General features: G+C 38.8%; 1 protein-coding gene across 3 annotated transcripts in view; it reads right to left on the bottom strand.

The window, feature by feature from the left end:
- Nucleotides 1-6,556, bottom strand: part of chka (choline kinase alpha) — a 44,609-nt gene extending 38,053 nt beyond the window's left edge. The window contains exons 1-4 of one of the 3 annotated variants that reach the window (XM_050072273.1): nt 6,052-6,189; nt 4,140-4,248; nt 3,524-3,584; nt 2,056-2,109 (exon numbers count right to left, since the gene is read on the bottom strand). In XM_050072273.1, the coding sequence (XP_049928230.1) occupies nt 2,056-2,109; nt 3,524-3,584; nt 4,140-4,186 (162 nt within the window). In that variant the 5' untranslated portion in view covers nt 4,187-4,248; nt 6,052-6,189. Of the gene's footprint in view, nt 1-2,055; nt 2,110-3,523; nt 3,585-4,139; nt 4,249-6,051 lie in introns of all 3 variants that reach the window. The other 2 variants (XM_050072271.1, XM_050072272.1) reach the window with 2 other exon arrangements.
- Between the last annotated feature and the right edge of the window lie 13,173 nt (nt 6,557-19,729).

Raw genomic sequence — 19,729 nt, forward strand, 5'->3', positions numbered from 1 at the left:
CCAAAAGCACACGTTACGTTATGTTTTGATGAGCTATTCAGTTTTAATGTATAACAGCAATGTTTTAATGTATAATGTGCTGTAGTTGTCATTGTTTTTCATTTGGGTTAATTAATTAATTAATTAATTGTCAGTTCAATGGCAATGTATATCTATTGTCCTTGTTATGGTTACATAATGAAATACAATGTTTATAGAAAATCACACAGTGAATTTGAGATTTAAAAAACAACTATTTATATGTTAAGCTGTATTTGTCCCTTCAACCCCATTACCATCTTCAACCCCGTTACCCTACTTTTTTATACGTTATTTTTTAAGAGTTTATAAGTTATTTAATGTTTGTTGATTTCTGTCTGGAATGTTTAGAGATATCAGAAGATGATTGATTTTGGTTAAAATTCTTTAGTTAAAAGCATTTTAGCACAAATGTGAGATTTTATGTCATTTTTGTATTTGAAATTATTGAATTAGTGTAAGGGACATCTGATTAATATGAAAATGTTGACTTCATTAGAAATAGATTTCATAATCCTTTTCAGACAGCTTCCATAGTGTACATAACAGGGTTGAAGAATAACAGTGCCCATATCATGAAATAAGGACCAATAATGATAGGGATTTGATGCCTGAGATGTGAAAATATGTTTTTCTGGTAGTTAAATGTGTCCTTAATGTTGTAGGGTGTTCATAAAAGTAATGCACTTTGGTAAATAATGTGAAAATGTCAAAGTCCAATTTGTACCATCCTCATGGAATGACTCATCTGACTTGTTACACTGGTCCCATATCAGTGTTGCTCTTTGGATCTGAGATATTCAGTGGCTGGCCTTGGAGTGATGCAGCAGGTGCACTGTGTGCAGCCAACACCTGCTGCTTTAACCATAATACTTATCTGCTCTGTTACTGTATGTGTGTCAATAAACCTGTAAGGGGAGAGATTATTAAGTACAGGTTGCTCAGATCCTTCTGAACTGTACAGAACCAGTGTGACATATTTGTTCCATTTATCTATCTGCACAAGTGAACTCAAAGAACAATGATGTAATTTATCTGTATATGCACATATCTCTAGTGATATACATCCAGTGGTTACTGTCATTTGTGCACAAGGTTCTTTATTTATATCTACAGTTTATCTGAAATGCTAATATGCTGCTGTGACGTGCGAAGTATCCCAACAGGGTATACAATACAGTGTCATCCTATCTAATCCAAATAGGATTTACCTTGATCAGATGGCACTGTTAAAGTAGGTGGATCGAGGCAAGGTTATCCAAACACACTGACACGGGGTCAGTTCTGCATTAGCCTGTCTGCTAACTGCTGAGGATGAGCAGCATTCTTGAGGGAAGGATGCCTGAGTGGTGACAATAGCTGACTGGCTGATGACCTCACCTCCATCACATGACAGGGACTTGTGATTCAGTCATGTCATGTGAGGGTGAAAGGTCGGCGTGACGTGATGCGTTGTAAAGGGATTTCTAGGTCACTGGGCATGAGGCTTGGCATCACTTCAGGCTGCCAGCAGCGACTCTCTGAACATACCGGATTAAGGTTGCTGCAGATTATTTTAAAAACCTTCTGTGATATTAGTTGCTTCTACTGTCTTGTGTTCCAGATAGGATGTTCTCAGTTAAATGCTGTTAAATTCAAGCCAGATGAGCCCAATCAATTTTGCCCAAAATAAGAGTATTTTAATCAGGTTTCTTTAATGTATAAACTGCCTCCACAGAATGAAATCAGTGGCTGTAGTATTTCCCAACTCAGCTTTTTAAAGTCATGCTCTGCCAGGTGTTAGTGGAGACAGGCGTTAAATCGATTCTGAACTTAAGTTCAAAACCCCCACAGGGTTACAAAGGTTCAGCCCTCTCTGTTAGATCCACCCTGTGGGAGATCACAGAGTTCAACATGAGTCAGAGGAGAATTTAGGGAAGCAAAAGAATATTTTCAGACACGGAGGGGGGAAGATGAGATGGTGAGAGTTGTGGTGACTTGATGGACACTCCGGGTAGCGGAACATACTGTATGGTGGCACCGTCATCAGTTACTTACTTGCAAGTGATTTTCTTTGTTTGACTGTCGGGAATCCCCTTTATTACAGGACATCTATCAACAAAAGAAAAAGGAAAGAACTATCCATGAATACATGTGAATCTGTCCATGAGCGTCAACATCAAACCCCTAAACCATGCCCGCAGTGCAGACAGTACAGTATGAGTTCAAACACACACCAAGTGTTTTGGATATGACGGAGCAGAGGATTGGTCGGACTAACTGCTTGTCCCAACAGCCAGAAAGAGAGAGCGGAGATAGAGATAAGATAAAGTAGAGAAAGCAGGACTTATCTCTGAAGAGGACTAATAAAACAATATTCTATTAACTGACTTTAACCCTGCTAATGAATGTGACATTTTATAGTGGATTACATAAAGCTGGAGCTAAAAATATGCATATTTATTTGATGAATCTACTCATCATCCAACATGCTATCCACATATCTTCATTGCTGAGAAACACTGTCTCCAGTGCAGTTTGGGTTTGTTTAATCATTAGTTGCTGTGCACTCTGATGATGACATAAAGTTCCTTAATCATATTAGCTTTTTGATTAGACATCACTAATTCCTGAGAGGGGGTTATGTCCTGATGGAGATGGCTGCAGTTACCTTGGTGAAGGACACGGTGCTTATGCTCTCTCAGACATCCATAGCAATAAAAGCTACGCTTAGCTTTTATTACACAGACTTTTAGTTAATACTTAATGCAGGTATCATTGGAAAGTTTTAAGGCTGAGAAAGCAGCAAGAAAGCAGCCCATATCACTGTGTCTTTTTTTGGGCTCTGTCTTTTAATTATTGCAGCGGGTTGGAACAAACAGCATGTGCTAAGAACATCACCTCAAACGATGAAACGCCTGCAGGAGATTAGAATATGCTGTCATCAGGAATCTTGTGCAAATGATCTAAAGTCCTTGAACTCTTGTTACTCAATATTTGAAAATAAAATCAATGCACCACAACGGGTGATGGTGACTAAATAGTTATCTTTGGAGTAGTTCTGTTACACTTAGCAATATTAGTGTCATGAACTTTGGACGCAGCAGCCACATCACTGTAGACTCTATCTCTCTGTGTTAAATGCAACCACTGTGGAGCTGCAAAAAGATACACTATCTATCTGCTTTTGTGCAAATTGTGAAGCGACAACAAGCCAATGCGTACACTGGCTAATGACTTTTCTTGTTGTTGTTTTTCTTTTTTAGCTGAGCCAGCTGCAAATGTGTCCATTCATCCTCAGGCTTCTCTGTTTTATGCTCATGTACAAGTTCAGCTGACTTCTTGGTGATTGAGAATCACAAGGCAGAGATTTAGAGAAGGAAAGAGACAGACAGGAGAGGTGTTTCAGCACTTTGTTTTTTCTCTCCATACTGCAGACTATCTTCCCAGCTTTGTCCACCAGGGTTACATGAGTGTGTGTTACGTTTTAGCATTAGGCTGAGATTTCAGAGATCTCATACTGTACCGTGTTTTTTGGTGGGTTCACCTGGGAACAAGAGTGCCCAAGGCACGCTCCTTTGGGAAGCCTACGGCAAAGAACACATGCATGTACAGCCATGGGGGTACATCACCATGTACAACAATGGCTAACCCGCACACACACACGTACGTACACACACACATACACGCGTGAAGGCATAACTGCACATGCATGCATACACTAACATAAGCATGTGACCTGCAGTCGCATACACACACAACAACCTCTGGTGGTGGCACTGTCACATAGCACAGTTGTAGGTATTGTCTTGTTTGTTTACTGTCTGGTTTCTGTGATTATCAGCTCAAGCTGTTGGCTATCCTTTGACCCCAGTTACACGAGTCATCTCTGTGATAAAAATATACAAGTCAAACTTTCTGACAGGTAGTTAAAATGCAATCAGTGTATGATTTGAATTTGTGTGTGCTATATAGCAGAATGTATCTTCATTAAAAACAGCTAAACTAAACAGTTAGACTAATAACTACACTCTACTGAGGGAAACTAGTGTCTACGGTACAACAACACATGGAAAGACTCTGTCTGTAAAACATAGTAAAACAACAGCGTTCAGCTGTGTGATAAGAGATGTGGCTCCCACCTGCAGGATGGCCCCATAGAGGCGCAGCAGGACGCTCCTGGGCTCATCCCCTACAGTGTCCACGCTGTCAGGGAGGCTGCACAGGAAGAGCTTGTTGCTCAGACCACCCCTGGATGACAGATGGTCAGACAGCCCATGAATATGGTCATCATTACACACAGATATTGCTTCAGAAAGGTTTATGGGAATCTTACTGTAACTCTCACATCCCTCTTTATTACACGCTTTACAATAAAGTACAATAGTACAACAGGATACAATAGAACTTCCTTTATCAAATGTAGAACTACAGCCTCACCTTAACTAGCTCAACTAATGCTTATAATCTCTTACATAAATCATGGTCATAGTTTTGGTAGCGACTTGTTGTGCTGTTTCACTGGTACAACACAGAGTTTCATAAGAATGAAAACAGCAGTTTTTAGAAAACAAGTCGAAAAGATTTTAATTTAAAAATCAACCAATTATGTTAACAACTAAAACAGCAGCTGGGGCAAATGAGATCAAATTTGCCACCATTACTGGCCTCCCATTGTCCCCAATACCATTTATAATGGGAAGTCCAGCTTAGAACAGATATAAACACCACATTTTTTAAAGAACATGAGCTCTAGAGTTCCACAGGTAAGACTGAACATGCTGAGGAACTCTTTAGTTCCTCAACCTGTCAACCTATTAAATCTGAGTATGGCTACCAGCCACTTGGTTATGGTCAGTGTACCTGGATCAAACACTGAATGAAACAGGAATGATTCATTTGTTAATGTGTGATGTGATTTGTAGCATCTGTATGGTGGTTATGTCCTTTGGTAAAATGTTGTTGTGAATTTTTGCATTTATGTGTATTTATGTGAAACAGCTGACGTCCAAATTTATTCTGACAATAGAGTTAAAAGATTTATCATTCAATCGTTACTTATGAGGGCAGAGGGCTGGTGCAAAAATAAGAAGGCATGTCAAATAGTTTTTTCAGCACTGGGGAGTGGCATACAAAGATAAATGGTTGCATTATATATTCATTTAGCACTGTTTTTTAAAGAAAACATGCTGCATTGTTTTCTAAAAAAAATAAAAATGAAACTGTACAAACATAAATTATCATTGGATATTCAAATTTTCTGAAGGTCCTTGGACACATTATGTGTAATGAATGCTTCCGTTAGAGCAAAAACCATAACCATGACCTCAAAATAGGGATATTTCATCAAAGTCACTTTACTCTGTGTCTCATTTAAAATGTAGCCAATACTAAACGGCATGCACAACAAGACTGAAAAACCGAGGCTTTTTTCAACTTCAGGATTTCGTCTTCAGCTTTAATTAGAGGGTACATTTTACCAATCTAATAACTAATTTATGGTGGAGGGAGGGTCATACATTTTCACTTGGGGAGGCTCAAGGAATAATATTTGTAGCTCCAGGGAGGGTCAAAATAATAATAATAATAATAATAATAATAATAATAATAATGATAATAATGATAATAATAATAATAATGATAACACAAAAAAGTCACACCCCAGCCATCCCCATCCTCTGACGAGGAAAGGACAGTCCTTAAATCAAATGTCTCCTGACACTGAATTTTGGTCTTACTCTGAAGGCTCTTGAAAATTATTCTAATATATAAAATGAGATTTGGGCTAGATGGATGCAGTAATATTCCAGTGAAACAGCCATGACTGTATTCTGTGTCCGGAATTTGTCTGAAAATATCATCATCACTACACTGTTTGTTTCAGGGGAGACTGCCTCTGATTCACAGCGAGTACAATACTATAGACATAACCTTTTTGTTAGAAATATTTGGGGCGGGTTTACCCTTAAACGGTTTAGGCTACATCAGCCTTATCACACTAGCTTCTTCCAACTAGGCCTATATCCATCAAACAAGCAAGTGAACACTATGTACCTTATGATAGTGATGTGGAAATCGTCCTCAGCCAGGCTCTTCCAGGCTCCATGGAGGAACTCTCTGCACCACAGATAAGCCTTACGCCGGGTGTCCAGGTCGGGTTGGTCGAGTCGGGCCAGCTCCTTACAGTCCTCCTCGGTGTCGGGCTGAACCTGCAGGGCGTTCTCGTTCACAAGCAGACCCAGCGACATGGAGGGGGAAGAAGAAACCCCATTGATAAATTTGGTTTTCATTTTGGTTTTTCAAAAAAGAAATATAAATATTCTGAGCTGAACACCCCGGTGAGCGAGCTGGTATTCTGAATAGTGTCGCAGGGGGATATATTGCGGTTATTCGGCTACAGATTTCTTTTCTCTCTGTGATTATTCAAAGGACAGAGTAATGTAGTTTGGTTTTTTTTCTGTTCTTTATTTTTCGTTGGTAGGATGTGAAGTGTCGCTCTAGCTTTGTTGTGAAGTCAGGTATCGGAGACAGGCTGCATCAAGATCCGCTTACTGGCAAGGAATGGATAAGAAGTAAGGGACGCGCCGATTTACAGGGCTGGTGGGCTGGGCTGCGAGGCACTGGTCACATGACGCTTCCGAGCCCCTTCTCCTCCTTCATTGGTTGGCTCAGACACAGCCCTGCAGGACCAAAACAAACCCGGCGGTGCCTTCAGGGACCATCTGACAGACCAACACACTACAATTCTAACATTAAAATAATTAAAACAGCTATAGATTTGGGTAATATATCTTTCTGTTTTCTCCTTACATTGTATTTATTTTTCACAATAAAATTCGAAAAAAGATTGCGAAAGAAATAGTAAGAGTACAGTATGTTAGATTTAAGGGGATTTAAGGGTAGGATTCTACATTGCAGCATTGCTTTCTTAGGAGGTTTATACCTGGGGGCGAATTAACCACAGAGGTTTCTTCCTCTCCTCTTGAGCAGTTTCACATTACAAGTCAGTCATTTTCCAGTGCTGTTTTGCATGTTGGAGATGGGAGGCTTATGTGAGTTTTATACTTCTGTGTCAAATTGCCATACCTAGGCCCTTGAGGTAGAGCCTACGCCACTTGCACCTCCCCAGAAATGTAACCACAAATCGTGGCCAGGCAGACCTCCTGTCTGTTTCTGTATACTGACACCATTTCCCTCAGTGGAAACGAAGCTTTTATTTACTTTAATTTCACAGATAAGAAACAATAAATTATGAAGACAATAAAGCCCCCGCAAAATAGCATTTTAAGCCTTGTGTGTGATTTATCCTTTCGGGGATTTATACTGCAGGATTTATCCTGGCTTCATATGAGCAGAGGAAATCTCCGCTCGTCGCTAGGCTAATTTATACAATGTCAAATAACATCAAACCTTGTGAGTTGTAATGGAGCCAAATTTTGTAACGTTACCTTTTTTAATTTTTATATACTTTATTAATCCCCCTGAGGGGAAATTCAGTTTTTCCACTCTTTTCTCATTAACACACAGGTCTGAAAGACACACACATGCACAAACAGGACCTATTCATGCACAACGTGGAGAGATGTCAGAGTGAGGGGGCTGCCTTGGTCAGGCGCCCCGAGCGGTTGCGGGGTTCGGTGCCTTGCTCAAGGGCACCTCGGCAGTGCCCAGGAGGTGAACTGGCACCTCTCCAGCCGTGTCCTTGCCTCTGGCAGAATGTGTTGCATCTGTATCTGTCTGTTTGACAAGAGCTGTGCCAGCACTGATCGCAGCTGGCTAGGGTGGCTTAGATAGATAGATAGATAGATAGATAGATAGATTTATTTGACCAAAAAATTAAATATACATGACAGACTGATCAATAAGACATACTCTATATACGATTTCTTCAAAAAAAATTGTCGAGGATTAAGTACACAAGAAAGCCAAAGGCTTATTTCAATTGTGGTCCTCAATTTCAGTCCAAGATGGTAGATTGACCAAGGAAACTGTCATGCAAGAGTGACATTACACTTGAGTGTACGGCAGACAATAAAACAACTACAAACACTAAAAAACAATGAATAAAAACATTAATGACATTAAAACACTGGCAAAAACAATACAAAAACACTGATGATGTCAGACTAAAAACAAATCAAACATGAAAACCTTACATTTGTGGATCTACAAATTATTTAGCAACCATTTCTTGAGATCTAATTTAAAACTCCTCTCAGCTGAGTTTAACTTAAGTGAGACAGGCAGCTTGTTCCATTGACTAGTGGCTGTTTATAAAAAAGTGCTTTCCCCATAATTCCCATAAATCTCATAGAGAGAATAAAATTGGTTAGACTGCCTCTAGTGTTGTGGGAGTGGTTGTTTTTTACTAAATTGAAATAGTTGAATAGGTAAGAAGGTGCAGATGTATATACAATCTTATGGGAGATGCCCATCTTAATTTGCAACACCCTTTTATCCACAGGGAGAGGATTTGATTTTTTTTAAATGCATCAAGATGTGTGCAGAGGGGCAACTTTAAAACAACTCTTAATTTGTTTTGAGCAGTCTGAATTTTGGATTTAGTAGACTGTGAAGAGCTACTGTACCAGAAGGTGGCAGCATAATCAAAGTGGCATAACACCAATGCTCCAGCTAGAGTTTTTAAAACTGATATATCCAAAAATTCTGCTTTTCTTGCCAGGAATTTGGTTTTGTTGGTAATCTTAAGAGCCTAATGCCATATCTTCCCCTGATAAAATATGGTCTAAAACACATCCAAGGTAACTCACTGAGGATTTTGAAGAGATTGGTACCTGACCAATCTTTACTCTAAAATTAGGTGAATTATTCAATTTAAATCTTAACCCAAAGAGGATGGCCTCTGTCTTTCCTATATGAATGGAAAGTTTATTATCAGAGAGCCACCTCGCAACCTTTTGAACCTCAGCACTCAAGGTATCTTCCACAACTATTTGGACTACAGTGGCTTCAACCACTTCACTGCTAAATGATATGCAATTGATGCAATTTTGGGGAAGGTTCGTACACTGTAATCTCCTACCTGTTGTCTTGGTCCCCAGTGGAATCTGCAGACGATTTTTGGGGTAATCCTTATCTGCCATGGAGATTCCCTGGTTCAGCAGCTAGCGATTTGCACACTACCAGATTTAATTTAAAAGATAGATAACTGTATATTTTAATTTGAGATCACAGCACATAGGAAAAATGAAACAGTACTTACTGGATGTAACTCCAGTTCTCTGAGTACCTGAGTAGCTGTCCCCATTGCTGAGGGTGATGAGCAGGATGTGACAGTGTTTTTATGGTGTGTGGTTACTACCTCCTGATTGGGCAGTGAGTGTAAAGATCTGTCTCATGGTGCTGAGGCAGAGCTTCCATGGGGTAAATTAGCAAAGTCTGTTTGAGGGTTATGCATGTACTGGCAGAACTGGAGTAAGTTGTAGCTGCTAATTTATTCTTTTTTTTTTACAGTTTAAATATTTTGAAAATTAGATCAATCAGATGGTTATTGGCACATTACTAGGACTTCTTGTCGCCAGTGGTGTTGTTGGGCCTGGGCATCCGAGGCTTCAGCCCCAATGTTTTAATAATAGCCCTGGAACTAAATATATGTGCTATATGTATATTTCAAAAATAAGAGTAGGCCAACTGGTGATGGCTAACCAACCAGACATCATGTTGATTGGCAAACAACAGAATAAGGCAGGTGATAGAGGTAGCAATCCTGAGCTACAGTAACGTCACGAAAAAGGAACACAAGAAGCTTGAAAAATACCAAGAGCTGAAAGAGGAGCAAGAAAAGATGTGGGGAGTAAAGGCAACAGTGTTACCAGTGGTAATCAGAGCACTCAGGGCTGTGACCCCCCAGACTGGGAGAGTGGCTCCAGCAGATTCCAGGACCAACATCTGAGGTCTCTGTCCAGATGTGTGCAGTCTTAGGAACCACTAAGATACTGCGTAGAACCCTCAAACTCCCAGGCTTTTGGTGGAGGGCCCGAGCTTGAGGAAGACACACCAACACCCTCCATGGTAGGGTTGAGAGGGGGATTTCAGCATTCAGCATTCTTGATATGTATACCACCATAACCGTTTTAGGGTAAACTGATCAGTTTTTTTGTCACTGGAAAGTAGTGATCTATGTGTCTTTATTAAGTTGTACATAAAAAGCTGTGAGATGTATATGATGATAGGGCATTTGTGGGGGAAGTCATTCAATTTTTTTTGAAAGATAAAAAAAAGATTTTTGTCATTTGAAGAAAAAATGTAAAGTTAGACCCTTTGGGGCAAAAGGCCCCCCATCAGACAGGGGATGAAAGCCCCCAGAGGCATCCTTCCTCAAATTATTATTTAGTTAGATTTTTTCATTTATAGTATTATGTGACTTTATATAGTCCATATCTACATATAGTACTAATATAGTTTCAACAGCTTGCTAGCATTATAAGCTAGCTAGCTAGCAATCATTAGCATTGCTCGCTATCTAGAATTTGTCAAATATTTTAGCTAGCTTGCTGGAGGAGGACATCCTGAAATAGAAGCGTTTAACCCGAATGAAAGGCTAAAGGGCTTCTAAATAACTCACTGATGGGTCACGGTTGGGATATGAGTTTGTTTTATTTAGTTAGATAGCTCGTTTTGAGCTTGAGGGCTTCTTGCCCTGGATAGGGGTAAGATGTCCCTTTACAAGATTTTCATTTTTGTGCTATAATAAGTAAATTGGCTATGTTGCCGATTTATATCTCCACGCAGTGTGTTGGCAACAATCAATCAATCAATTTTATTTATAAAGCCTAATATCACAAATCACAATTTGCCTCACAGGGCTTTACAGCATACGACATCCCTCTGTCCTTTGGACCCTTGCAGCAGATAAGGAAAAACTCCCCCAAAAAAAACCTTTAACGGGGAAAAATATGGTAGAAACCTCAGGAAGAGCAACTGAGGAGGGATCCCTCTTCCAGGACAGACAGACGATAGATGTTGTATAGAACAGATCAACATGATAAATTAACAGTAATCTGTATGACACAATGAGACAGAAAGAGAGACAGAGAGAGAGAGAGAGAGAGAGAGAGAGAGAGAGAGAGAGAGAGAGAGAGAGAGAGAGATGCAGGACAGTAATGATAATAGCTTACAACAACATTAATGAAAGTAATAATATTGTAATTATAATTCTGGCTACTGTGGTAGGCTACAATATGTTTAAAGTATATATTAATATCTGATAGTATACATATGTGACAGTAATCATATGTGTATAATAACAGTAGAAGTATGACTAATGATAACAGCAGCAGCAGGAGGCATCTGGCAGGACCACGGCAGCAGCACAACCACACACGTCACACTATCCAGGCACTGCTGTGATGTAAGTTAACCTGCGAGACAGTGGAGCACAAAGGCTCTGGAGAAGAGGCCGAGTTAGTGACATGCAGTACGGTACTCGAGTTGAGGGGGGATGAGGGAGGATGGCATCCCCCTTGAAATAAAAATGGTCAAAATCATCCCCCTTCTAAAACTGCCATCCCCCCCTGCTACTGCTATTTCAACATTTAGTTTTACCTTTGGTTTTACGCATATTTTTATATTGTATCTCAGCGAGCTGCACCGTGGATGTTATGGGTGTGCGCATAGTACATCCAAATTCACACCTGTTCTCTATGGATTTTCTCCGCGACCGTTCGTCATAGCCAGAAGCACATATCACATGAAACAGCAGAACCGTAGCTTTCCGACAAGACCAAACACCTGTCAGTACACTCAAATTATGTATAACAGAGCCTTCATACAGCTCTGCACACACATTACTCTTGGATGGATTACTCGCGAATGCAGGCTCACACAGAAATGCCACGCATATCACATGAAAATGCAGGAGCAGAGCTTTCCCATAATACCAAACACATCATTGTGCTGTCATCCCATAATGCTGTAAATACAGATCAATTGTCTACAAAATAAAAACCTGTTGAATTTCTATACAATCCATTATACAGATCTTGTTATCAGTCACTTCATATAGTGAGGAATAATATTATTACTATTTTTCTATTATCTTAGATGTAAATATTGCATGTTTCTTTCAGATAAAACACATTTTTGACTTGTGAATGAGTCAATGGAATTTCTTGCAATAATGAAAAAATACTGGCAATCATGTCCACCTGGCACAAACCACATGTTTTGGACAACTGTGAAGTGACAGAATGTCCCACCATCATGGTTCTTATATTGCCAGATTCCAGAGAGTCTCCCCTCTTCATATATGGCAGAATATGTCATTTTCCAACTTGCTGTGGTGAGATACATGTAAAAATGTAAGAATTTAGTAACACAGATTTTTTTTTCATTGATATAATAATTAATATAAAATACGGGCACACAGAAGAACATGTAGTGATGGCAAATCTGGATAGCCCAGACTGTCCTGAAAAAAAAAAAACAACAAGATATAGCATGTGTATGTAGCCTTTATAATGACTGTGATATGAGCTTAAAAGTAAAGGCAGGAAAAATTCCCCAAAAAGACCTAGGGCCCATAGGGTTAAACAGTGATATTAAAAGGAAGGTGAGAAATTATTTTCAGCCCCAAAACTATTTTATCTTCAGTGGGGTTTTTTTTTTAAAAATCCACACTTGAATGTTGGGCATTTTCAGGAAAATATGTAGTTTTCTTAAAAAATCAACTGGAAGAGTAATGTCATGTGCTTGCATTAAGATTTCTGCTCTGTCATTCTAACAAAACCATAATGAGCTTGTTTTCTTCACATATAGAGGATAACTATGGCCAGCAAGCAAGGGCAAGAAATATTGAGAACAAAAAGCATGACTATGAAAATCTCTGGAAACTTTTATGAGATAGGGGAGAGTGGGGTAGGCAGCCATAGAACTGGTCCTATGTATTTTGTATTACTTGTATTTTTATATATTTTTATATTTTAAGTTTCAAATTGCACTCCATGCCCTGAAGTTGGGAGTTTTAACCCACAATATTTGTATTTGTATGAATTAAGGTCAACGTTTTTCCCAATTTCTTTTCATTTTTTTTCATGAAGGGGTTCTTGTTTAATTTATATGATTTAATCAATCACAAATAAAATTAACCCTTAGATACCAGTTTTGATCATATACCACTAACTGCTTTTTTGAAAAATACCCAATAATTCAATATTCTAAAAGCAAAATTGACTTTGATCATTATTAGTATCATCGGTTGACCCATCTGAAGAAATGATTTTGCACTTGTCCTGTGCATTTGACCCTAACTATGTAAGAGCAGTGGTGGTGCTATGGCAGACCCTCTGCGCTATCATCAGCACAAATTATGACCCCATGTGATAAAATCCACCATCCCCCCTGATTTTTTTTTTTTTACAACTTGAGTACTGTACGGCTAAGTTAGCAAGATGCAGTAACAGGACATGAGTGTTAGCAAAAGAGAGAGAGGATGCTGGAAACACCCTCAGTTGTCACTGTCTGCTGAAAAATGTCTTTAAACACTGCACAGTGTCCACGTGCGCAAGCTGGTAGAACAAAAGACTGGGACGTCTTCTCAAAACATGACCCCACGTGAGTGTTGGGCGGGGCATGTTTATGAGGCATTCCAAGTCCCAGAAAGCCACACATCTGCCACATTCCTACCTCACGTTCAGTCAGAAGGCCAAGGAAGTTTAACATCTCTTAAGGAAGTAGGCCTACTCAATGCAGGGATGCAATCACACTAAATACACTAATACACTAAATTAGGCTATATCATTATATTATTACCCATGAATTAATGTAAGGACTTTACAGCTTGAAGGACTGTTTGTCATTTATGAGGGGGGTGGGGGGTGGGGGGTTGTGCAAAAAGGGGAGGGCAAGTCAAATGATTCTTTTTAAGCACTGGGGAGGCTCAGAGGAGGGCCATACAAATTTAAATGGTTGTATCCTGTATGTATTTTACTGCTGATTTTTAAAGAAAGCATGCCTTCCAAACTCTTGTTTTCTTTAAAATAGCAAAATTTACACCATTTATCATAGCCAGAAACTGTAAAAACAGAAATTATTGTTGGATTTTCACATATCCAATAGTCCTTAGTAGGGGTGTAACGGTACACAAAAATCTCGGTTCGGTACGTACCTCGGTACACAAGTCACGGTTCGGTTTTTTTCGGTACAGTAATGAAAAAAATAGACAACTATTAAATATCTTTTACTTATTGGTAACCTTATTAAAACATACCACCACAGCAGTTAACTCTTTTTACACAATTTTTGAATGAAACAAATATATATAAAATCCTGCTTTTTCACATTGTTTGAATGAAAATAGAAATATAAAAGTGAAAAATAAAATCCTGCTGTTTTTTTAACACATTTTTTGAATGAAAAATATAAATATACATTTCTGCTTTAACAGTTTTACTCAATTAAAATAAAAAGTATAGTGCAGCTGGTCAGCTTTAAAGCCTGCTCAGATTCAGTTTTACTAGGAACTTACTTAGCTTTCCCACTTTGTTAAAGTGCAGTAAACAAAACATGCTTATATCTAAAGTGCAGCTTAAACAATTTTACTCAACTCCAATGGCGTTGGTTATTTCTTTAGCGCGATGGTCAGGGAAACGCTCTTTCTTTTTAAACGACGACGATATCGTAGTTTGCACCAGATTGCTTTTTCTAGTCGTGCCGGTTAACGTTCAAACTCGGGTGGTGTCGCTTTAGATGCGTTAGCATGTTAGACGTGTTTCCAAGTACATACCCGACCGCTGTTCTGCAGTGTCGGCGCACTGCTTTTGACTTGTCCACTAGTTTATTTCCATCTTCGTATTTTACCCTGAAACCAAAGTGTTCCCAAACGGAGGACTTAGGGTTTGCGGGTGGGTCTTCAGGTTCGTCAGGCTCACTTGCCATGTTGTCAAAATGCGAGAATGCGCTGCACAAATAAAAAAAAAAAAACTGAAAGCGGAGATTTACGGTCAGACTCGGTCCGTCACTCAATTATGTCCGTCGGGGAACTAGATATTTTAAATGGTTTGGCTCGCAAAAACGGAATTAAAATAAAACAAAATAAAATAAAATAATATCCTGCACCCAATAATTCGGTACAGGGTCGTGCCGAACTGAAAGTCGCGTACCGAACAGTTCGACACAAATACATGTACCGTTACGGCCCTAGTCCTTAGTACTAGGAAGCTTTGTAAATACGTTCCCATATGTTTAAGAGTTGCTCCTAGTGATGAAATTCTAAGGAAATTCTTAGAATTATGACGTTTTCTTAGAATTTTCTCTTAAAGTTAGGACTAGGTCCTCCTAAAGATAAAGGTTATTCACAAAGCATCTTAGACCTCAAAAGAGAGCTCCTAAGGTGAAAAACTATTAGAGGGACTTTTAAGACGCTTAAGAGTTTCTTTTTTTTTTTTTTTTTTTTTTTTTTTTTTAAGATATGTTTTTGGGCATTTTGCCTTTAATGGACAGGACAGCCAAGTGTGAAGAGGGGAGAGAGAGAGGGGATGACATGCAGCAAAGGGCCACAGACTGGACTGGAACCCGAGCCACTGTGGCAACAGCCTTGTACATGGGGCGCCTGCTCTATCCACTAAGCCACCGATGCCCCAAGAGTTTCTTAATCACAGGACAAAATGGTGGAAACACAAAGAGGTCAGGGAAATATTCTCCAAATGCTGGATAACAGTGAGTAAATTAAATCCTACAGATTAGATTGTGCAGTGATAATATACTCTTAAGCTTCTTAAAAGTCCTCCTCTCTATTCATTGGGAATATGCAAACATTTCCCACCTAATACTATAACACTAGAAATAAAATGATCACAGTACTAAGATACTTGGAAAATGGAAAAAATGCAGCAGTGCAGCAGTGATGACTTGGGTCTGTCTCAGCCTGAGAGAACTTTCACAGTCAGTAGTTATTTCATTTTCACTGGGTGTCCACACCTTGCAGGCTCACAAAAGGTGTGTGTCTGTGACAACCAAACACGTCTGTTAAAAGAATGTGTCATACCTAGCAGCGGGGTCCACCACACCTCCTCACTAAGATAAAGATAAAGGTTTCTGTCCTTTCCTGGCTCAGAGTTGCTCCGAGAACTTTCTTAAATCACTCCTAAGCTAGGACTCCTTACTAAAAAAAATTAGGCTAAGTTAGAAGTGCTCTGAAAGGATTCTTAGAATGTTTGTGAATACGACCCATGGTGAGTGACCAATGTTTCTTTTAGAAAAAAACATCACCAAATCTGAACTTAAAATAATGATATTTCATTAAAATCACTTTATGAGACATCGAATTTAAAATTTGGCCCAAAAAATAAACGGTTTGTAAGAATGAACCAGCATGCATGACAAGTTTGAAAAACTGAGGCTTTTTTCAACCCCAGGGGCTATATTCACAAAGCTTCCTGTTACTGCTCCTAGTGACAAATTTCTAAGGAAATTCGTAGAATTGTGACATTTTCTCAGAATCTTCTCAAAGTTAAGACAAGGTCCTTGTAAAGATAAGTTATTCACAGAGCATCTCCGCTATATCACCAGAAACAAACAGTATTAAGATATCTGGAAAAACTGGAAAAATGCAACAGTACAGCAGTGATGACTTGGGTCTGTCTCAACCTTCCATCAGCAGAGTGATCACACAAACAATGACATCACTTTCACAGTCAGCAGTTCATTTCATTTCCACTGGGTGTCCACACCTTACAGGCTCACAAAAGGGTGTGTCTGTGACAACCAATCACATCTGTTAAAAGAGTGCATCATACCTAGCAACAAGGCCGACCACACCTCCTAACTAAGGTAAAAGTTTGTGTCCCATCCTTGCTCAGAGTTGCCTTAACAACTTTCCTGAATCACTCCTAAGCTGGGACTCCTTATTAAAAGTTGTTAGGCTAAGTTAGGAGCTCTCTGGGAGTATTCTCAGAATGTTTGTGAATACAGGCCCGGGATTTCATCTTCAGCTTTTAACTTTTAACTTTCAAATATCAAAGGGTAAGATTTTAAAATCTAACAACTAATTAATGGTGGATGGACAGCGATGCATTTTCCGCCAGTCACTCAGGGAGGCTCAAGGAAAAATATTTGTAGCTTTAGGGAGGGTCAAAAAAAAAAAAAAAATTTAAAAAAGAGAAAAAAAAAGAAAAGTCACACCCTCCTCTAATAAGTAAAGAAAAAGTCTCTTAGTTGGTTGAGTTGAGATGTAAAGAAAAAAAGAAAAAAAAAACTTAATTAGTAGGAAAAGCAGCAGAAACTTGCATTTTACCATCAAACTGGAGATACAGGGTCCCACGATTCAATAAGGTCAGACTGAAAAACTCTTTTGTGCATCAGTCAATCTTGAAATTAAATACGGAGCTCAACCCCAGATCAAGTGTATGTTAAACAGCTTTGAATGTCATCTTCTGTGTTGATATTGTTAAATGTAATGTTGTTGTCTCCTGTCCTAACTTTCGTAGTTGTTATGTCATGTGGGATGTATGTTTGTTTGTATTTTGCTTTGTTTATGTTTTTTTGTCTTTTGTCCTGATGTGTGTTTGTTTTTATGATGTTGCAAATGGAGCTACTGAGATGCAAGACAAATTTCAGACCTGTTCTGACAATAAAGTATCAATCAATCAATCAATTTTTGAAGCTGAACCAATGAAATGTATTTGCAGAAAAAATGACTTAGATGATTATAACTTGCCAATAACTCACTGTCAATCAACTAATACTTCTAGCTGTACTTGTATCTACTGTTGGGTATTTTGATTTGTGACCAAATATCATGTTTTGTAAACTTTTTATACGTTTTGTGTGCAAAAATCTTAATCTTTCTTTCTAAGAAACTAATTAATGCTGTCAGATAAAAGTAGAGGAGTAAAAAGTACAGTATTTCCCTCTGTAAGTAGCAGTACAAAGTGCCACAAAACTCAAGTGAAGTACCCCAAATGTATGCTAAGTACAGTACTCGAGTAAATATTGGTAAATATTACACTGATTTTTCTGTCAGAAAATGAGCACCTCTTACACTCAACGTGAGCTTCCTTTTCTCTGGCTATAGAAAGAAAGGCAGTGGAATTTGTCACCAAGGCACAGACACAACTTTTATATACGCTACCTGACTAAGGTGATATGTCATGGAGTCCCCCTTGTACTTCATTACCTCATCTTAAAGACTGTAGCATTAGAGAGAAAATGCGAGTCAGATCTAAGATGAAATTAAACATCTCACAAAGAAGCTTTAGGACAAGTAGACTATAATACTCCCTCTGAGGTCATAATGGAGATCTACACTGCTTTTAATCACACCAACCAAATACCAAGATGTGATCCGTCTGGGAATTTCTTTGAGTTGTTGCTCCAGGAAATGTGGTCTGTTTGGATTGGAGGATGCCATGTTTTTTTTGTTTTGTTTTTTGCACACCCAGACTGCCATCTACTGGTAAAAAAAATGCATCACAAATACAATTAAACCTTTCAGTTTGTTAAAATTGCTAAGATGTATTTCTTGATATGATGTTCCGTTTTCCAGAAGTCTAAACAAACTCATATGACCAAATGTCTTACAAACTTCAATGTCAGAACCAGGGTCCCCACTCATGACATAATAATCTTACATCAGACAACACACACAAGCTATCAGAGACACAGATTACATGACTGTTTGTTACAAACTGGAGGGATCATTTCAAAACACTGCTGCCAAAATGTTTACAATGTGTTTTCAGAGAAATAATTAGTAAAATCACAGCACTGACTATTGAGATAACCCTTTCAGGAATAACCTGCTGAGAGAAATTCAGCACTGTAATATACTGCATAGCTCTTACAGTGGAGAAGAGAATACTGCTGTATGCTGCTGGCCTTTGCACTGTCACACTGAAAAAACATGTAAGGAAGAGTCCATATATGTATTTCCAGTAACTTAACAGTTTTTCTCCATTGCATGTGCACGTGCACAAAAAAATTGAAACTATGCACAAAATTCTGAAAACTTGAAGCTCATGTATCACTAACAAAACTCTAGCCTGCTAAACTTTGAGCACAATTCCATGTTAAACTTAAATAGAAATTCTAAATCACACCTTTGCACAAAGCTAAGCACAAGTAGCATCATTTAGTGCACTTCATTCACCTGGAAAACACTGACCTTCAAAATTATAATGCAGTAAAATGATTTTACGATTGCTTACACACTAAAATTAAACATGATTCACAGTTACTGGAACTAGTTACACACAAGGAGCAAAACATCAGCCCAGATCTGCATAACAATACACTCATTCTCAGCCACACACTTTTTGCAAAACACTACACACAGTGTTTTGCAAAACACCAAAGACACATCTCTACATTAGATGCATCATTCAAAACTGAAAACCTGTTTGTGCTAATTTCTTAACACTGCCACTAAAACACCACACTCAATTGGCAATTACCTGAACTCAGAATGTACATGTGAAGACACATGTAACCAATCAGATCACACAGACGACAGCGTCAATACCATGAAAAGGAGTCAGGTTTGCTCTTTGGTGTGCACAACAATGGAGGACAAATTGGGGGAAAGATGTTAGAGGAAGAAGTGTTTGAGGAAGAGGAGGATGAAGAAGAGGAGAAAGGGGCACAGGTGGAAAAGAAATGCTTTGGCCAGATGCACATTAGAGACAGGATGGACAGTAATTGCAATACTGTATACTGTATTTTGTTTATGTCTATGTCATCTTCAAGCTTAGCCATGCTTTTTTCCTCTTGCGCCTTT

This window comes from Epinephelus moara, chromosome 20, assembly GCF_006386435.1.
Source record: "Epinephelus moara isolate mb chromosome 20, YSFRI_EMoa_1.0, whole genome shotgun sequence".
Classification (NCBI taxonomy): domain Eukaryota; kingdom Metazoa; phylum Chordata; class Actinopteri; order Perciformes; family Serranidae; genus Epinephelus; species Epinephelus moara.